The sequence below is a fragment of the Helicoverpa zea genome, chromosome 9, assembly GCF_022581195.2.
Source record: "Helicoverpa zea isolate HzStark_Cry1AcR chromosome 9, ilHelZeax1.1, whole genome shotgun sequence".
NCBI classification, from domain to species: Eukaryota; Metazoa; Arthropoda; class Insecta; order Lepidoptera; family Noctuidae; genus Helicoverpa; species Helicoverpa zea.
Genome location: NC_061460.1, coordinates 4,006,989 through 4,027,892, shown reverse-complemented (window position 1 = coordinate 4,027,892; position 20,904 = coordinate 4,006,989). Strand labels below are relative to the sequence as shown.

Genomic DNA, 20,904 nt, shown 5'->3' with positions numbered 1-20,904 from the left:
TATAATACAAATCGACAAACGAAAACATAGGCTCCCTAATTTGCCTACTGATATTTCAAGACACGAAACTGAATACAGCCCCTAAACGCTCCTGTAATATGCACTATATTACTAACGTATTTAGGTATATTTTTGAACGTGAAAGGTTACGTGTTCACGTCAGTGACATTTAGGTGGTGACGCAGGCCGAAAGCATGGTGCCTCGCGAATTGTATCGGACTGGGATCGATAGCGTAAACCTGCCGCAACTTACACATTTTTTACGTACCTAAACATTTATTATAATAGTTTAAATTAACTGCAGAAAACTTATGAGTTATTGGATCTGTCAGTTTCATAAAAAATATATAATTTTATCAGACAATTTTAATAGGTAGGTATATTATGATGTGAGTAGGTACATTATGGAGCTTAGTTATTCGATAACAGTCTTGTAGGCTCAAAGTGTTTATAGCTATACCTACAAAGAAATATATCGAATCTTCTATATAAAAATATATCGAAATAAATAACATAAATTTTAAATAAGTTACAGGCATTTTTATTACAATTCCAACTATATAATTATGATTCCGAGAAGTGTATTCAATAGAAATATTAACAGAATGTTGTCACATGTCGAGGTTACAATGTTTTTTTAATATTTCATTGATATTCTTTGAAACGAAAGTTTCATATTGCTAATCCTGACCTGTAACCGAATCTATCTACAAAAGGAAATAACGATCAATCAGAACATTTAAACAGTACTAATTGTAATGAAAACTCGTCAGTCATTAGTACCGAGTGACGTATTACCAATTAAACTGTGTAATTTACGCCACGGATTAATTACGCTATTAATTATGCATGTCTAACGGCCAGTTTCTTCATCAAAAGTTAAAGTTAAAGTAATGTCTAAAGTAAAAGTAACGGTCAAATACGTTTTTTCAAGGCTAAGGTGACAGAAAAACTAATAGAAAAATTGAATTTGACCTTTACTTTTACTTTAGACATTACTTTGACTTTTACTTTGGCTTTAACTTTTGATGAAGAAACTGGCTGTAAATCATATAGGGTAACTGTTACTGTAATTATTTAGTGTTCGTATAAAAAGTTGTAGGTAGATCAGTACTTGTTTGTTTCTACCTACAAAAGAAGGTAATCTAGACGAAATTCTGAAAATATTTGTGATATTTACATGTCAACACTAAATGTACATCCATTACCTACCAGTTTTATCCGAACTACTTCTCGAACACCTGGCTAAAAAGTATTTTATGTGTTAAGGCAGGTTGTAGCCTTGATATATTTGTACCATGCCTACAGGCTAATTTGTTCAGCTGTTAAATCGTGATTAAGTACCAAACATCCAAGTATCTAAACTCGCAAACCATCACTTTTTACTCTGTAAGTAGGACTTAAAGATTGTAAGACTCAAAAACTGCTTACAAGCAATATCAGCACTGAGAGTTTCGTGCTTTATCACGTGTCTGAGATAAGAGCTTACGATAACGTCTGCATAATTTCAGCTTCAGCGGCAAAAAAGGAAAAATCCCTTGCAGGAATATATTTCATTTTAGATAGGAGGCGGTTTTCTTAAAACAAATAGGCCTTCCTTGGTCGTATAACGAATGTTATTATAGAGGGAAATTAACAGCGATTTAAATTGAAAATGAGTACGTTATCTGAACAATAATGTTGCATAAAAGTCCGACACATTTTTAATGAATTACACGTGAGTAAATACCGGTTGCAAAATTCATTAAACTAAATGTAAAAGCCTTTCAATCGAAACACACTCCCATCAAAGCTACGTCTAAATTAGCATGTTCGCACTAAGCCCACATCGGCTGTGATGCATCTGAAAGCAGAATTCATTCCACACGCGTCTACCACGGGCTATGTAAAATGGCTAGTTATGCCCGCATTATGTATGCAAACGAATGGATCGGGCTCGATCGACCTGACTCTTCAGGTCACTGATATTTATTGTGTGCACTGCGAGGGAACTACTTTGATCTCTCCGCACAAACATCCCCCCTTCGTACATCGCACAACTTTTAACTCCGAAAGCCAACTTCGAAAAATATGAAGCTCTTTTTACGTCTGACCTATTACAACGTGGATAGGTAATAAATCCATTATATTCACAAAGCTCAAGACTCGCCTGTTCTGATAAAATATGATATTCAATTTGTGGGAGTCGTTTCAATTTACAAATGTGGTTTTATTTTTACAAATTCAACTGCGATTTTTATTTTTGCAATCTGTTGTTAAACGCATAAATCATGTTGCTCTTTTTAGCGTTTTGTTCAGTTGAAATATGTGTTTGATAAATGTTAGAAAGCTTTAGTTGTAGAAATAAGTATTGTATTGCAGAAATAAGTATTGTATTGCAGAAATATTCTCCCTAAATGCGAGTCACTGACTCTCAATTTTTTTATTATAAAAAATATGTTTTTTTTTTATGTAAAATGCCATAAATAGTCATAAAGGAAACTTCGAAAAGAAGAATTAAAATAAAAGTGCGCAATAAGGAGACTTTAAGTAAATGAACCTCTATATATAACCTTGTCGACTGGCTAATATTTATAACCATGTCATCAATTTATACGTGCTGATGTAAAAGGCTAAGGCCGTGGTCAGTACTTATGAAAATACATTTTTCTATGTCTATTGGTCACAATTTAATATTACGTGCCTACATGGTGTGTATGAAATGATTATACAGGTAAATTGTATCTCATACCAACAACCAAGTTCCTTCTGGAGCCCTTTGTATACCAGGGCCGCGGTAACTCTTTGAACAATCCCTCAACATTATCCTTCTTTATATCTGTCATTGACTCCTACATTTATCAACCTATATATCTCTTAATAGAACTAAATGGCTTGAAAACTATCAAGTTATCATTACATGTAGGAACAGTAAAGTCGATCCAATAGCCAGCCATTTGATTGATGAGAGCGCAGTTCGCGACTTAACCGCCAGTTGTATACAATACCTGGTTATTAGCGGTACTTCGACCGAGCCGTAACGAATACTTGATTATCGAGAGGGCGGCTCAAATCGATACAATTTATTTTTCAAATGATTGATACTGTATGGTGTAGGATCGTATGGATTTGATGTTTTGTGAAGCGTTTTCGTATATCGAAGTAATTTTTAAGACACATCTATAAATATTGTAAAGTTGTTTCAGTTTTAGATAAGCCATTTATAGAGGAAGGCATCCCACAACAATATTTTAAACACAACTGTACTTCTGTCTTGGTGCATGAGTTACCTTAATAAGGCCTACTAATTAATTATTATTCTGAGAAAACTGATAAAATACTATAGGTACTTATGCAAATTATCAATATCAAGGCAATAAACCTAATTACCTTTGAACTTCATGAATTTTATATAAACTGGTTTATATATCGATAATGTATAGAAAGTACTAGTCATTGCTCTACACTACCATCAGGTTTCCACTTTCAGTACCATGGAGAACAAAACAATACACAAGTGGAAAAATGGAGATATCATAATTTAGAATCTACTAAGGAAGTAGCGTCGCCAAAAAAGCGGGTTACGTTAGCGTTTGCGGGTTTACGGGGGACGAGAAATGTTCCTGGCTCCGGCCTCATACTTCAAAACTAGACCTACTCGTTACTTTGATAGATGCTTCGAAGAATTCGAACGCCTTCTTAGTTCAATTATAAAGCGATTATCACACTGCCCGGCATGATGCAGCGTAGCGCGTGGATGCGTTTTTTTCTGTTGCTTGTAAATATCTCCGTTTGTATGGAAAACACGCATAGTCCAACACACTGAAAATGCATCCACGCGCGTTCATGCGGATCACGCACATACACGCGGAGAAACACGCACCCCCGCACACTGAATCCCGCAGTGCCGCGCGTGATTTTGAATGGGCGTGACGTGTATATTTGAAAATGGAACTCGATGAGAGCCGCTGTGCGTGAATTTACAAAACGCACCTATGCACGTGAGTGCGCAAAAAACCCGCACGATGATGCAGATCTGCACTCCCGCAGGAACGCGCGTAGGTGCGTCGACACGCAAGATGCAGCGTGATGCGGGGCAGTGTGAAGATCACCTTAGTCATCGTTTTGATCACGCTAACCGTTCGTGGTTCACCTACAAGAAGGCACCTGACCTGCCTGCCTTATGACATCTCCGTTCGCGTTTCCTTCCTCCGCGGGTGGACATATGTACTTAGGGAAACAGACCAGCTGATATTGTAACTAGGTGTCAATAATTTAAACCTCTACAGAACATATGTGTGAATAAACTATCGATTTTGTAATCAACAGGTGAATCCGTCAGTAATCAGTGACTTTACGATTTTATATCGATTTCGTCTGCAATCGAATGGAATTTTCTGTTTATATTAGTTGTGTTCGTTGAAGTTTGTTTGGCTTCTGTCGGGGTGACAATTAATTCTGTAGTCAGGTTATTTATAGAGCGCGCACAATGAATAAACCTATTTTTTGGTATTCACTATTTAGTTACAGAACTTACAATTTTCAAATTCATTTATCGTATCTTATCGCCGCGTAGGTAACAATGCCTAAGCGACGATATGAATTTAATTATTTAATTAAGAAAATTTTAATTACTTCCCTACGTGCCATCACAGAGAGTATCACCGTATTTGTTTATATATCATGTATGTTTGACCATATATCTTTGACAGACCATGGCTATGAAACTATATCAAAATCATTATTCATTGATAAGAGTTTCACTCTGTTTCAAACTTTATACAATATGTATAACGAACATAGTCCTTTCATTATCCGACACCTTGATACAAGTCCGGGTTAATTGCAATTACATTGAGTTAAGGCCTGCGGAAAAACTTGACGGGTCACATGTTTCATCCCCATTCATTTCAGAGGGTAAAAAAACATGTATGTAATTTAGAATGTGTTGGAGAGCAAGGGAAAATAATGAGATACTCTTTCCCTGGGAACACACGACTGTATCTGTATAAATAAATACTAAAAAAAAAAATTGTTAAGGAAACCTTTTAGCTATAAATTAAATAGAGGATGACTGTTACCTACTCATGTAAGATTATTGAGATGGTATAGGTGACAAAAACGAGCTAAAATATTGAGGTGACGTTGAAAACTGAACTGCGGATTTACTTATTTACTGCGAACTGAGCTGTGTAAAACAACAAAAATATTTTCAAAAGGCATGTGCGACAATTTATATTTATTTAACACCGAATAGGCTGCATATGACTTAATATTACTTAAGTAGAATACCATAAAACATCGATAAAAAAAAGAACTGACGGTAAAAGCCGTGCATTAAGTCATTATTATTGCATGAGCAGCGCTTATAATGGTCAACGGCTTTCCCATTGATTTGGAACCCCATTCTTTCACCACTTTACTGCCTTTAGAAATAACTATATACTGATGGAATATGAGTATTGCGGTTCAATTAATAGACGTTTCAGAAACCTTGTTGTGAATCTACTGCTGTAATTGCAATAAAGAAATATCAAATGCATCTGTAAATACTTTTTTATGTATAATATTATAATAAAGAGGAAACTTTTATTGGTTGTTTGTAAAATTCTTTCACTGTTGGAAAGCTAGACTCTTCTCGAGTAACATAGGGCCACGGGACGCGTGTGTAACCGCGGGAAAGCGAGATACCTACATATTTATTTGGAATTACAAAATTAGGCCTTTTTAGTTTTCAATACGATAGAAACTTGAAAGTTCAACATCGAATATTCATGATCAACCTTTTATTATCTATAATAGACCTGAAAGAATCTTATACACCCATTCATTTCGCTAATAAAACATAACTTGTCTGGCTAAAATATAAGACCATTATTAGGCACAAATATAATTCATAGTATTTTAGTTACAAACCATTGAATGAAAATTCAAAGTCTGTCATCGATTTTGTTATTCAAACTAGATTGTTGCTAACGCTTCTTTTTTTAAAATGAAAATCCAATATGGCGGATATTATACGTCACGTCAGCTGTAACGTGGTTGAATTGGTTTTAACAATAGGCATGATGACAGTAATCAAAAATCATTAAAATAATATATTTATTAAATTAAACTTGAAGCTTGGAATATAAAACGCGCATTGTTTTCTTTATTAATAATGTGATTAATATGTATTTTTATAAAATAAAATTACGAAATAAGGCAATCCGCCATGATATCTTGAACACCAATCAGAGCTCGTGACGTCATTTCTCAAAACAACTCGCGCGAAAGCGCGCGAACGTCACATTTCGTTATTGTGAACTTCCACTGCGATCTTTGTTTTTAATTAATTAATTGTTTATAACACGAGTTATGGAGCCCGGATTTATCAAGGCAAACAGCGCTAATTTGCCTAGAATGGATATCATAATGCTGGGAGAGTTTTTGGCATCAAATAAAGATTTTTGTTCAGCTGAATTTAGAAATGTTAAAACTTCCATGTAAGTATACTAGTTTAATTAAAAAAACTTCCATGTAAGTGTATTAGTTTAATTAAAAAAACTTCTATGTTAGAATATTAGTTTAATTAAAAACAATTTTAGTTATAAATAATTTCTTAAATAAACACATACATATAAATACATGATATGAATAAAATGCGTAATATAACAGCAATGAGAGATGAAACCTAACCTCGAAATAGTTATTTACATTATAAACTATGCTAGAATCTAGAGAACTATGTAATAGCTTACATCAAAGTGATCTTCACAAAAATAAAGTTGTACCCTGGGCAATATTGCTTTTCAATCTCGCCTTGCAAGTTTAAGCCACTTGTTTCGTATTTTTTTATTGTGAGGAACGTACACAAATAACTTATCAGGAGTTGTTTTGAGATCTGTTCTTACACTGGGGGACCCCACAACACCTATGCACTTTCGAATTCATATTTAATAACACAAAAAACTTAATTATTGCACGAGCGTTGTTTACTTGCGTCTTGTAATTTCAGTCGTGACGTCACAAGTGACGACATGACACTGACAAGCGTTTTCGCGCCGGATTCAAAGTGGACAGAGAAAAATGCAATTATTTGATAAAAAAACTTCGCATTTTCTTAAAATTAATAATTTTTCATATAAAATAGACGTATACCTACATCATACAAAGGAATTTAAAAATTTGTCATCATGCCTATTAAGAGCTTAGCAACGCTTTTTTTGAGTTTTGGTGGTAATAAATGTAGGGCGAAAATTTAGTGAAAATAAACCTATTTTTACTGGTTATCGTTCAGAAAAAAATAGTATGTATACTTTTCTCATGTTTTTACATTATCTATCATGCGTTAAGTACTGTGATCAGGCCAAAATAATCTGACTGAGCAAATAATGATCTAACACTTTTTACATGACGATTTTTCGGCGTGCCTTTTATCTTCCACTGTGCAGTAGTTGCTGACTAACAGCACAATATTTCCAAATGGATTATTGTTCAGAATAAACGCTGTTCAAGTAGGTATACCTGGGTTTATTTGGTCCCGTATCAAAGAGGAACCACTAAAAGGATTTGCCCGGGGGAACATGGTGTAGTGTAGTGCAACAAAGCACTTTAGCTACGTAAAATCGTACCTATTCAATGTCTCTATTTTGTGCGCTGTACGTACACCTGTATCGTAGAGTAGTTTCTGTCAGCGGTTTCACTAGCGTACCGTGGGTAGTACATCGCAAACCCGAATAAAAAAAACCTGACATATTTTTTCCTATTGGCACATGGGTTACTGAGATCTGGGTGTCAAGCAAAAAAAAAAATGTTTGTATGTTTTCAGAGTGTGTACTGTTAACCGTACAGCCTAATTTATTGCTGCCTTCTCCTCAATTTAAAACTTGGTTAGTTTTATTAAAAGCACGAATAGTATACGGAAATTCAACAAAGATTCGTTGATAAAAATGTTCCTGTCATTCATCGTGATATTGTTACTGCAAACAGTTAAGTACTTCTAGTGAAAAACAACACAAGTATAATGTCGTCTGCAGTTCAAAGGCTTTTTATGACTCATAGAATTAAAAGTTTTAAGTTACGTGTTACTAAACAATAATATTTTAAAACAAACATTGAGGATCAGATAGATGACTGGAGACTATTAAGTTAACATGTGACAGTATTAAAATACCTGTCTAGTTTTGATGGTCATGCAGGTCAACGAACTTTGGTGTTTTAAAAATATTCCACTTTAAAATCTTTTGTTAGCATGAGACCGAAAATATCTTTTAACGTACGATTTACCTACCTAGTTAACGCGTTAAAACTAATAATTTTTCAAAATATGTTGTACATCTTTTAAGTATATTCCTTATACCTACTACATAACAGAGAGTAAGAAACCGATTGTTTTTGTGAACCGACTTCCCAAATAGAAGGAGGTTCTTTAATCATGAATTTACCTATTCTTATATTCAGAAATTACATTCTGACCTATCTTTTCACTGCATTAACTGTATAGAGTTGTACCCGTGCAGGTTTTCGTTGAAAGGGATAGTGTTACAGTAATTTTCAATGCACTCATTACAGGGCTCATTAGTAGTCCAATCAGGGCTGTTGTAAACAGTTCCACTAAATGTGAGGTCATTTAAACTTTCATGGTCATGAAATCTAACCAAAGAGAGGTCAGTGCAGGCACTAAACACTTCACCCACTGCATGAACAAACAACTACTCTTCTACTTTACACATTAAATAATGCACCATTACTAGTGAAACTTCTTGTAACACGACGGATCTAGACGTATTTATTTAAAACAAAAATTAACCAAATTTTCATCTTCATAATAATGATGATGATGTCTTCCTAGCCCATTGCCCACGTTGGCTATTCTCATATAAGAAGATTAGCCAATTGCCAGAATATATTATAGCACTCAAGCATTTGTGCAGACACATCTTAATAACAGGAGCACCTAATGTGCAAAAACAAAATGTCCTTTTATTACTAGCTAATTAATTAGCCACCAATACTTGCACCTCTATTGTGACGAAGTAGGCACTACAATCGTGATAAGGAACTCGCCACTTGTGTCGCAAGCATTATGCATTTCCTGCACTAATGCATTCCGCACGCTCGTTTCTATTACGACGTTAACATTCTTGCTGACATTGTTTGTGATTTTATTGCATATGACAGGGTGATTTTAGGTAAAGGATATACGTACCTATAAAAATTATAGATATTTTTAAGGTTACCTAGATATTTTTAAGGTTACCTAGATATTGTTTTTGTTACTAACTTCCGCTTGAAATTTCACCCGCATCCTATTGTAACTACTCCGCGCACCCGGGTAAAAGTAGTCTACGTATATCAATCTTCGATGAATGGTTAAAAAAGCAAAGTTTTTCAAAACAGTCCAGTAATACCTGAGATTAGTGCGTTGAAACAAACAAACTCTAGCTTTAAAACTTTAGTAAAAATGTTGCAGGTTTGTAGCCTGTTATTTAGATAGGTACATACTTAATTTTGAATATATAACTTGATTTTTTCAAACAGACTTATTGACACCACAAATTATGCATTAAAAAAAGTAAACAAAACAAAAGACGAAGAGCCTACACTCATCAACAAGTCAGGTGTTCGTCATCGCGGCACGTCACTAGTCATCGTATCGATCCACTTCGATATCTGCATAGCCAGTCCTTGACACGCGCCGCCCGTGTCACTACACTAGCTGTCAGATTTCTATTTAATCTATGCTTTGAGTTCGTGGATATTTTATCATCTGTTACGTGCATGAAATACTCTATAATTAAAACACTATTAATTTTAATGCTCTTTGTTTGGAAAAGGTTGACCTAATTTTAAATATGTATGTGTGGTTGGCTTTGGTTGTAATTTATTTAAAAGACTTGGTATGTAGGTATTATTTTAAGCGAGTAAATACCTAATTTATGAATCAGCATTATATTGGGATGGAAGAAGTTACATTTGAGCTTATATTTGCGGTGAAGCAAATAGTTTATGTTATACAGAGCTACTAAAACTCACTGAAAACGCAATTTGTTATTAACAAAGACCACTAGATATTGGTACTGAAAACTTTTCAAACATGAAAGTTAATATTGACAACTACTACAGACTGCATTAACAGTGTAAACATACGTTAGGGCCATTAAAAATATAAACGATGCAATTTTCAAGTTTTGTTCAAACACAATATAGAACTTGTGGACAAGTAGCGCTTAGTTAAGTAAACGATATGTGGTAGATACTTTTATTTTTCCACCTTTTTGAGATAATGTACTGTTGATAATAGGTAATGAAGGCAGAAACTACAGTATAATAAATTCGAATGTAACTGTACTTTACTGTGGTAAAGGTAAAATTGAATTTAGAACTTATAGAACTGAGAGCAAAGTATTGGGACTAACCATGATAGCAAAAGAAATGCTGTGAGTTACTAGGGTTCTTAAAATAATCACTGTGATTAGAAAACTAAAAAAAAAATGGGTTTTCTTTTTCTTGATGCTTTCCAATAACCGGCCTTCTTTGGATCACCATAAAGAAATGAATATTATCACCGGTGACACTCTATCTGGACATCCTTGATACTGACCATATTCCTAACTAAATATTCAGGAGCTGACCCAGAATTCTTCGCATAATCGAATATCTAAGAATCGAAACATAGGTAATCCAAAGAACATTGGAATACATAAAGTATATGCAATCAGTGTGAAATATTCCCACTGCTGGGACTGAAAGCTCTTCTCAGAGTGAAGGATTGGGCTGTAACGTCTGGCCCGGTCCATTGCGGGTTGTTACATGCTACTATATGTTGGTATTCTAGTGTGGAGAAATTCTCATTCCTCAATAAGTATTCTTCGTACATTTTAGAGATGTAAAAGTTGTATTAAAATAGGAATATGGAACTATGCTCCTTTTTAGAAATAGTTATAACGGAAACATAGAGTATTAATGATATATAATATTATTTTCCTAAATTATGTAACTCTTCTATTGATATTCAACTACACTAATTATTTAGTCTAGTTGAAAGGTTTGACTAGTACCTATAAATAATGTATGCCTTCTATGGCTTTCATTTTATCTGTAAAATACGTCCTACTCAAAATCATGAAGGATTTTCACGCTACTACAACTACCAAATGGATTTTGATGTAACTCGGCAGTAAATATAGCGTATACAATACATACATCAGAACAACGTACAGGCTACTTTTTTCCGAATGCGGGAAGTACTTCTCTCAAGAAGAAGCGGGTGAAACTGCTGATAGAAGCTAGTCTGCCTACCTACAATCTACTTTAAAACAAGCCCTATACAAACACTTTCACTATTCGTGTACTAATAAAGCTATTAGGTACCCACTCCGTCCGCAACTGACGTACGAGTATGTTAACAGCGAACAAACAAAATGGTAGCTCAAACGATAGTACCTCAGGATAATTGCTCCATTACACTCAATTACACTACCACTTAATACTATAATATCGCCACTTTAACCCTTATTTAGAAATGAAGCGTTTTGCTTAAGGCTTGGTATTTGAAGAAATTAGTTTGGTAGGTGTTTGATAAGACAATAAACTAAAACCAAAAATCTCGATTTATTTTTGTTACGATGGTACCTAATCGATAGTTTGTTTATAGTTCCAAGCATCGATCTGTTATTTAATAGCAAATTATGCCAAAATAGAGTTAATAATGTAAGTCTGAAGGTGTTGAATTGATCTGACACAGTGAAAAAACCGGTCAAGTACGAGTCGGATTCGCGCACTAAGGGTTCCGTACTATTATTTATAAAACGGGCAAAAAAATCCAAGTTTGTTGTATGGGAGCCCCCTAAAATATTTAGTTAATTCTAGTTTTGTTATAGCGGCAACAAAAATACATCATCTGTGAAAATTTCAGCTCTCTAACTATCATGGTTCATGAGATACAGCCTGGTGACATACGGATGGACGGACGGACAGAGGAGCGAAAACAATAGGGTCCCGTTTTTCCCTTTGGGTACAGAACCCTAAAAAAATGATAGATATGTCTACATATGACTTGGCCTTTCTCAGGCTTGTTTCTAAAACTATTTTATTACCTTATTTCATTTTAATCAGTTTAATACATAGACTAATTGCATCCTACCTGATGGTTTCACAAAAGAGATCCCATTCAATAACACAAACTAGCTATATAATAAAAGTAATAACAAATATTATTCCGCCTCCCAAAGCATTTCAAACACGTCGTAAGTACTAAGAAAACATTTTCATTTTCCTCAAGCAATTGCATTTTCCGTAATTTAATTAGCGTTGTGGCGGGGTTCTTGGAAAAATTGCGCTTTTCATGTTTCGCAGCCGATGTGGCTTCTTTGTAATGTCTCGTCATACCCAGCTAAGTATACTAGCTTGATTAGTTTTGTAAACAGGGTTCCTGTATCTATAATATGAGTATATAATGTATGTACTTTTTTAGGTTTTTGTACAATTACGCTTGGGTGACTAGTAAGATAAACATTTGTAACAAATTATGTTTCTTTTATGAGTTTTAATATAAATAAAAAGTGATGTGTAAAAAGTGCCTACTAAAATGCTACTCATATTTCAAGTTAAGTGTAAAATTACCACATTTTTACAGAAAGCAAGCCTAGGTGAATAAAATTGCCTCTTCGTTTTTCAACAAAATAATTCCGTCATTTCCTCAGTAAAAAGCTCCCAGTAAATAAGTTAGCGAGTAAGTAAAACTTGTGCCGCATCATTCGCGCCTAACGCGACTCGACTTTATCATTGCTGTTCATCAATGTTGTTTACACTGGATTTTCCACCTTATTGGTTACGTGTTAAGGTTTGTTTTGTAGTAGAGGTTGACTGATGGTGTTGGAAGGAGCGTTCGTGGGGCTGAGAGCGATAATAGCTTCCTCGTGATAGCTGAATGGGCCTGACAGCACTCGCTTGCTTTATAAACTCGCTTCAAACAGAATGATTTTTCATCGTAGATGTATTTAATGGATGGCGCTCGGGGAAATGATGTGATTAGGACATAATGCGCTTTTTTAAAGAGAGTTTTATCTTGACGTTCAGAAAATATCACTTACCTAGCTTCACATACGTATATCTATTATAAAGAGGTGAGATTGTGAACTTGTTTGTCATTTTGATGTCAAATGTTTTATTATTTTTAACCGATTTCCCAAAATGGTTCGCAATCCGTATTTTTTTTTAGATCATGACATGAATGACTGATATAAATGAATGATGAATAATATATAGGCGACTGTTATCACAATAATACCCCATATTTTCAAAGCTTACACAAATTCTACGTAACTACGATGAGGCAATTGGAATCGTTGTTTTTTCCAGATACGTAGCTAAGTGGGGTACCATTTGAAACCAGGTACAGTGAGGCCGAAACTGAAGGTCACGGAAACTAAACCACGATAGCAGCAGATAGTTAAACACATTAACAACGGACAATAATTTGACTAAACTTGGGCCATTAACAGCGTTCCCAAAAAACTTGGTTTTAGTTGCCTTTTTTTCAGGTTTTTAAAATTAAGGGCGAAAAGAATTTGGAAGTTCTCTATACTCGAATATCGATCCCACAAAAAAACTGCATTTTTGGAGTAAGCAATGCTATGCAAGAATTATATCATCTTTTCCCTATCTCATTATGGTTACAAAAATATTCTAACTAACTCCATTTCACTGTCTTCAAGAGTACTAAATAGGAGATTATTAAATTTACTTTTCTCAGTACTCCCACTAATTACTCGCCCTCATTTCGCCTGATGGAATATGCAACGGCGTGCACGTCCTTCCTAGCTAAACTATAGAACATGTACCTACCAGCCATGGAGGAAGAAAAGATAGCGGAGATGCCGTAAGCAAGGTAGGTCAGGCGCCTTCTTGTAGGTCACGGTAACGTACGGTAGACCTGATCAGGTACTAGAACTAACAAGATTTTTACTTTTCTAATCTCGACCAGTCTGTCAAAGATTGGTGGAAAATTGGCGGTCTAATAAAGGAGTACAAGGAGCGAGCCGAGCCGGTAACCATGCATCTTGGCACCCTATTTTCTTAGGAGATATTGCGTTATGACATCTCCGTTACTCATTTTGTCCTCCATGCTACCAACGTACCTACTTACCTACATAATGATGTGCGTTCACATAGAATGGTGTCAACCCCGGTTCAGGGAAAGTCATTATTTATCTCGGCTAGAAGCTGCACCATCTAGTGACTTTATTGCACTGTTTATTTGCTTTATTTGAAATACGATGTCGATGCCTGAAAATGGTATATTGGGTTTCGGTAAGAACCGTGATTTGTTTTGGGAGCTTTCAGTGTTATGAGAACATGGTGAAAGATATTAAGAGTACTTTATCTAAGTGTCTTGATAGCCAAAGTTTTGTTTCAATATTGCAGAAAAACTTTGATATAAAGTGTAACATGCTTTTATGTGTCTGGAATCAATCTGTTCTTTGATGAAAACATTATCACTATCACAACTCAAAATCAAAATTAAAAGTCATTTATTCAAATAAGGCTGCAAAACAGCACTTTTCGAAAGTCAGAAATTTACAAAAGACAGCCCCCAAAACGCCCACCCTTCACCACTTCCTATGTGTTTTTGCTGTTTTTGCTGCAACTCTCTGTGTGTACCAGACTTAGAAACAAACCTACCACAATCTCTTCGATACGTTAAAACTTGAGAGATATTTAGAGAATTTATGAACAATATCTATTCACATAAACTCTCACAAAACGTACTTATACTACAAACAACGAAAGCTCCATACAGAACCAACTTTCCGTACTCTACTTATAAGTCGCACAGCCAAGTAGAACATCATACAAAGAGTACAAACTACAGAGTACAATTATTTGTATTGTGTCCCAGCTGTGCCGAGCTGTGGCCCAGGCGCGGCAACACGTTTGCTACGGACAGCGCGGCTTGATAAATGGCCCGCCGACTAGTTGTACATACTAAGTGGCGTACATCCGTCATTTTTATAGTCTACCGGCTGGAATGTGTGTGTTTTATCGTCGTAAGCCGAGAACTTTGAATATATTGGCTGTCTTATTTAATTATTGGGTTTGAATTGTTTCTTTAAGTTTTTTTAAGGCTTGGGGAAAATTGTTTTTGATTTTAAAACTTTTTATGGTTGAAAAATATAAATGGTTTTGTGATAGAAGTTTGAAATCACCAAGATAAATATAACTTTACTTATTAGGAATTGGTACAGAAAAAAGTGTGTACCTATATTTTTAATGATAGTACCTATTTGTAGAGAATGAAAAGCACCAAATCCTATTTACAGTTTTTTCAATAAAAATTAAGTTGATTCGCCTTTTTAAAATTGATTTAAAAATTAATCCTGTTTTACTGACCTCTTTCAGAGACATTCTAGCCCATTTAATTCCTTTTACATACATTCGGAAATCGTTGCACACCTATTTCACGTTTTGCATTACAGCTGCAATTAATTTAGGAATTAAGTAGTGGGAAACTACACAAAAACTCGGCAACTTTTTGTTAGATACGATCGAGTTGAACCGTTCTGTTTCAAGTGCACCTTTAATGAACGTTTGGCCTATTTACTTGACTTATAAACGAGAGCAGTTCGTTTAACAGAGGTAGACGATAAACACCCGCTTTTAGAAGATAAACTGAATTATTCAGTTAACCTTAAATTGATATACATATGTAAAATGCTTTTTGTTATAAATATTGGGTATGTTACACGGTTTTATAACTGTGAAAAATGATTTTCTTGAAGATACTATTAAAAACTCAAACGGCAAGTTTTTAAAAAAGGTATATGTTTTGTAGGAAAACTAGAACATGTTTTATCCCAAAATATAAGAAGATATTGCTAATGAGCCCTCTCATTTTACTTACCTGTGTCTGTTTTGGCTGTGAAATGACTTGGCGGTTTGGTTTTTCAACAAAGATAGTTTACTAGGTAAAGATAATACCTACACCTAGTAATGTATCTGGTAGGAAACCTACCCATGTTTATTTGGCATATGTATAATGAAGTATGTTAAAACAAAAATATTGAATCTTTATTGATTTCACGCAATTAATTTATATAGGTACATACATACATGTATAATATGTCAGATAATTACCAAGTATTGCACTTTAATTAAACTGCACAGAGGAACCGTCAAGCCCAGTACGATATGTTCCCGGAAAATTAATTACACGCTCTCGAATTCTACGTACAATAATTATAATTAAAATCATTAATAAACGATACTGTTTTTGTTAGTAGTGTTTTCATAAAGTTGGACAGTTACTACCGGGAAGAGAAAGGCGGGGAAAATGTCACGGGTTCACTGTGTTCGTACCTACTTAAATATTGGGTCGCATACATTATCTATAAATAGTCCTCGGAGTTACCTATAAACCTAACTTTTGACATAAAATTGGCTGCAAAAAACACAATTTTACTCATCGAGTCAGAATTTATAATTGAAATCCATTTATCTTTGACCAAGTCACCTTGAACAGAAGATGGGCAAAACTTCATGAAGCGATATAAAACATGTAACCTCCATGCTGCATTCCCTACACACCTCATTTCATACGCCAGCCAGCATTAGAATATATAGATGCCAACAATTAGCTCGAATTCAAACAAATAAGAAGTTTAAATTTTGAATATTTGAGTTCGTAAATCGATGTATGAATGTATCGATTCGAGCTATTTGGAAGGCACCATGACACTGCGAATATTTGACGGAATATTATATACTACCATTCAACATGCAACCACACATACCATCGATACAACATAGGACTTACCCATGAAGCCGGAGGGTATCTCGGGAAGGGCGCGATCAACTTGGTCGCCACGTTGCTCGGCAAGTCGTGTTTAATCCCTCTCTTTAAACGCTGTTTTCTTCTCTCCCGCGATTTGCTTCGTAGCATAAGAGCTGCCTGCATACTTGCCAGGTTTGTGGCCGTTGGTGAGCGCTGGCACAAAACTCAACCAGGGGCCCCTGGTGGCTTCGTGGCTATCCACAACGCACACTCACTCACGTCTTACCACGCACTTTGACAAAGTTACCGCGGATCGACACTTTTGTTTAACTCGAAGATCTACTCTAGCAAGTCTACTCTACCCCTAACTAGCGTATTAAAGAGATATAAAGACTATTTACACATCAAACGTCAATATCACTCTTACGTTTGTCCAATCACAGAATTAATTACTTTCAATTAATCTCACTTTAGAATGCTTTAGAATTGGATTGAGATAGGCACAAGAAAGGCGCGAAACTATGTTTAAGTTAAATCTAATTTAATTATAATAAAGTGGTCGATCTTATATTACGATATGTGAGAAGAGAATACGTAATGGAAGCAAGCGCAATTTGGCGTTTTAGTGTTGTTTAGTTGAGTTAGTCGCACTTGAGGTCACTCATGTTCGCTCATGTCTCGTTTCGCACGTCGAGCCGCAGTCTCTGGTGCTTCGACACCTGCCATCGGCCGCTAGTGCCCACTCGGTGTCGCAGTTTCATGGCCGGCCCACTTTGTTCACAGCACTCGATAACACTGCACTGTAGCACATGGTACACCGACAACAACGCGAACTAGACACAACAGACTTGTCACGGACGGCTAATCAAGGAACCCCGGAATTAAAAGGTGGCGTTTCCCGTATTTTTGAGTTGCATTGTCTCAGTACATGCTTACATTAACTAGCTATGAATACAGTAAACATTGAATACATACCTAAATACCAGCGCAGCTACGATTGGTTACCTCTAGAGCTTACGAGACTCAGAGCCTCTGTACATACACAACACATATAGATTATATACCATGCGTACACTAGTGTACATGAAACATATAGGGACAGTACTTTGACGATTTGAGAAGCATTGGGTACTAGAGAGAGAATATCGGCAAATGCATTAACATTTTTTAATTGAACCACCTGCGAGCAAAAGAATTTATTGAAATTTTTTGTAGATCTCCATACAAAATAATAACGTTTTGGGAGTACCTAATATTTGTAAAAGAACAATTATCTATTAAATACATAACATAATTAACCAGTTATTAAAAACAGATTTTTGGTAAGTTAAAGTTTGCCTTTAAAACCACTATTGTGTTGGCTTTATGAAGTCTGAAAAATAAGTTGCAATCATTGTAAACATTTTAATGTTGTTATTGCAGCTACATCGAAGAAACCAATTACCTTCCTTTTGTCAATCGGTAATCTTACTTCAATGTCGATCTACTTACATTCAATAAACAGCTATTGAAGCAAGTCGATTTACTGGAGCGAGCAACATTCAAGAGATACAATACTATAGAAGTAGAGCTTAGGTAAGTTGTTATTTACGGAAAATTGCTTGTTCCATTATAATTTGTAATGCATTTGTAGCAAGTCTCTCTCTATTGCCGCTTGTTCGTCAATCGTGAAGCACTGTATGCACGAACGTACTTGTGTAAACTGTACTTTGGTGTAAGTGGCTTTTGAATTGAGAGTACACATTTAGGTAATTAAAGGCATAGTTGACTGTGAATGTTCAGTATGTTGTTTTGGTGGATGCGAGCTTTTATATTAATTTCAGTAGTTACAGTAAAAGCCAGAATTAAGTAAAGTAACACGATCGCTTTCGGCAAGTTTTCTTGAAGATGTTTTTTCAAAATGATATCTCCTCACTCGAAATAGGTATGTGCCATTTTATAACATTTAATTCTGGCATCAAGTGATTCCCGATTTCCCACCATTTTATTCGACGTTTGACATCCAACTCGAAAACCACAGCCCAAACTACAGTTTACCAAACATCGATGCTTTATCAGTCCAATACCTCGATGAGTTCGCATGGCGACGGCGGGTCGGAGAGGGGTGCGGAGACGCGGGACGGCGGCGCGGCGAGGCGGGACTCCCAGTGCTGGCAGGAGTATGCGCGTACGCCGGTGGGGGCGGGGTGGAGGGGGCTGTGCGGCCGCGGGCTCGGCGGCGCGGGCTGCCGGCCGTGCTGGCGCGCCTAAATAATAGAAGAAATGGGTTATTTACAATTTGTATTTTGCGGAAACTTCTTCGCGAGCTTGGATAAAACATCCACAGTCCATTTTCAGCGCAGATAGTGTAGCGAAAACTAACTGAATGTTTGATTCAAACAATCAAATCCTTCCTCTTTATAATTTTGTTAGATTTCGAAACAGTCGAAATAAAGTTCAAAAGTTGATACTGAGTCGTAAAATCTAAGTATGCGTATGCAATTTAATCATATATTTCAACAACGTAACATGATTTTTCAGGTAAGTATATAGAGTTAGGGATTGTTCACACCAAACGTATTGTCCGCCGCTTACTGTGAGTATATTCACTGTCTGCCCCAGTGTGAACGTCGACTCAATCTGCAGTAAGCGTACTCACCAAACCGACAATAAGCTATAGCGTACGATGCGCTACATGTGTGAACAAAAGAATAGGCTCGTGTAGGTTCACACTAGATGCGTACGCTGAGCGGCTGACTATTCTACACATAAAAGAGCTCAGTATTTGAACCCCCCAATCTTCATACATAACAGATGCTATGTCTTCCCAAGCGCATCTTCGTAAGTTTCTATCACTAGATTCTTCTGAATTCGCATTCCAAATACATTCTCTAGAATGTACTTCTGCAATAAACTTTTCGGTGTCGAACATCGCGAGGTGTCACGTGTCACGTCTGTCCTCATTGAAGTTTGTTTCTCGAGCGGCGGAGCGGCGCTATTCGGCAACTGCGTCCGCGTAGCAAATCCGCGTCCGCCGTGCATAGTCGCGTAGTAAAATAATCGGCCACTGAGAGTCAGCGACAACAGACGACGTAATAGCGTATAGTCGGTTCGGTGTGAACAACAATTTCAATATATATGGAAAAGCAATAAACTGCGTAACGCGCGCTCACAGTCAGCGGCCGACAATACGTTTGGTCTGAACGATGCCTTATACCTAATAATCAGTCAGTTGATTCAGTGACCTAACTACAATGAACATAATGGAATACCTAAGTTAATTATACTCAAAATAAACCCTTGGAGACTTTCCTTGTATTGGTAGTAGTAGACTTTAATAGCTACTTATATAAAAAATAAGTGACAATCACCTTACGGCCCGCGAGCGAGGCGCCGCCCGCCGCCGCGTACATGCACCGCCGGCGCCGGCGTTCAGCTAGCGCGCCGCATCGCTACAGCGCGGGAGTGCGCGACGCCGCCGCATCCGGGCTACTCTAACACCTGTGAGTTTTACATACAAAATATTTCTTTAAGTATAGTTTGCTAGAAGATATTTTTTAAGTTTACTTCAAACTGCATTGGGTACATCTTGTGAAAATAGTGTGTAGCTGATAAGAATTAAATGTTATTGTAGTAAAGAGAAAAAAGTTTTTCATGCAATAATAGGGAAGGAAATTAAAAAGAAGTACCAAAATTCGTAAAAAATATTTTGTAATTTAAAGCTTCTTGTAACTTTTCTGCAATTTAAAAATGTTGTGGAATGTGAAACCGGAGCTTTAATGTAGCCGTGCATATTTCAGCTTATATTTAATTTACAAAGATAAAGTTATGTTTCAAATACCAGTATAAGTTTAGTTTATTCAAACTAAAGCGTTCCTCTAAGCCGCCACCTCAATTCCTTCTTTAAACTATAAAAAAAACACGATCGAATACTTACAAACATAACAACAAAACAAAAACCTATCAAACATATCCTAACATTAGACACTCATTTCGCGAACCAACGAACACAAAATACCCCGCAATTACAGGTCCCTAATATTTAATTAATTATAAACTAGTGCCGTTTAATTACACCAGCCGTCCATTTGATAATTTAATTTGAGCGGAGCCACCAATAGCTACTCTTGCGAGTTTCAGTTAGATGCAATTTAAATAAATTAAACTGGACAATCGAAATGAATTTCCAA

General features: G+C 36.0%; 1 protein-coding gene across 1 annotated transcript in view; it reads right to left on the bottom strand.

Moving 5' to 3' along the window:
- The window catches only part of LOC124633075, a 36,479-nt gene extending 16,177 nt beyond the window's left edge, over window positions 1-20,302 (bottom strand). The window contains exons 1-2 of the mRNA XM_047168167.1: window positions 20,282-20,302; window positions 18,802-18,981 (exon numbers count right to left, since the gene is read on the bottom strand). Coding sequence (XP_047024123.1) covers window positions 18,802-18,981; window positions 20,282-20,302 — 201 coding nt within the window. The remainder of the gene's footprint in view (window positions 1-18,801; window positions 18,982-20,281) is intronic.
- Between the last annotated feature and the right edge of the window lie 602 nt (window positions 20,303-20,904).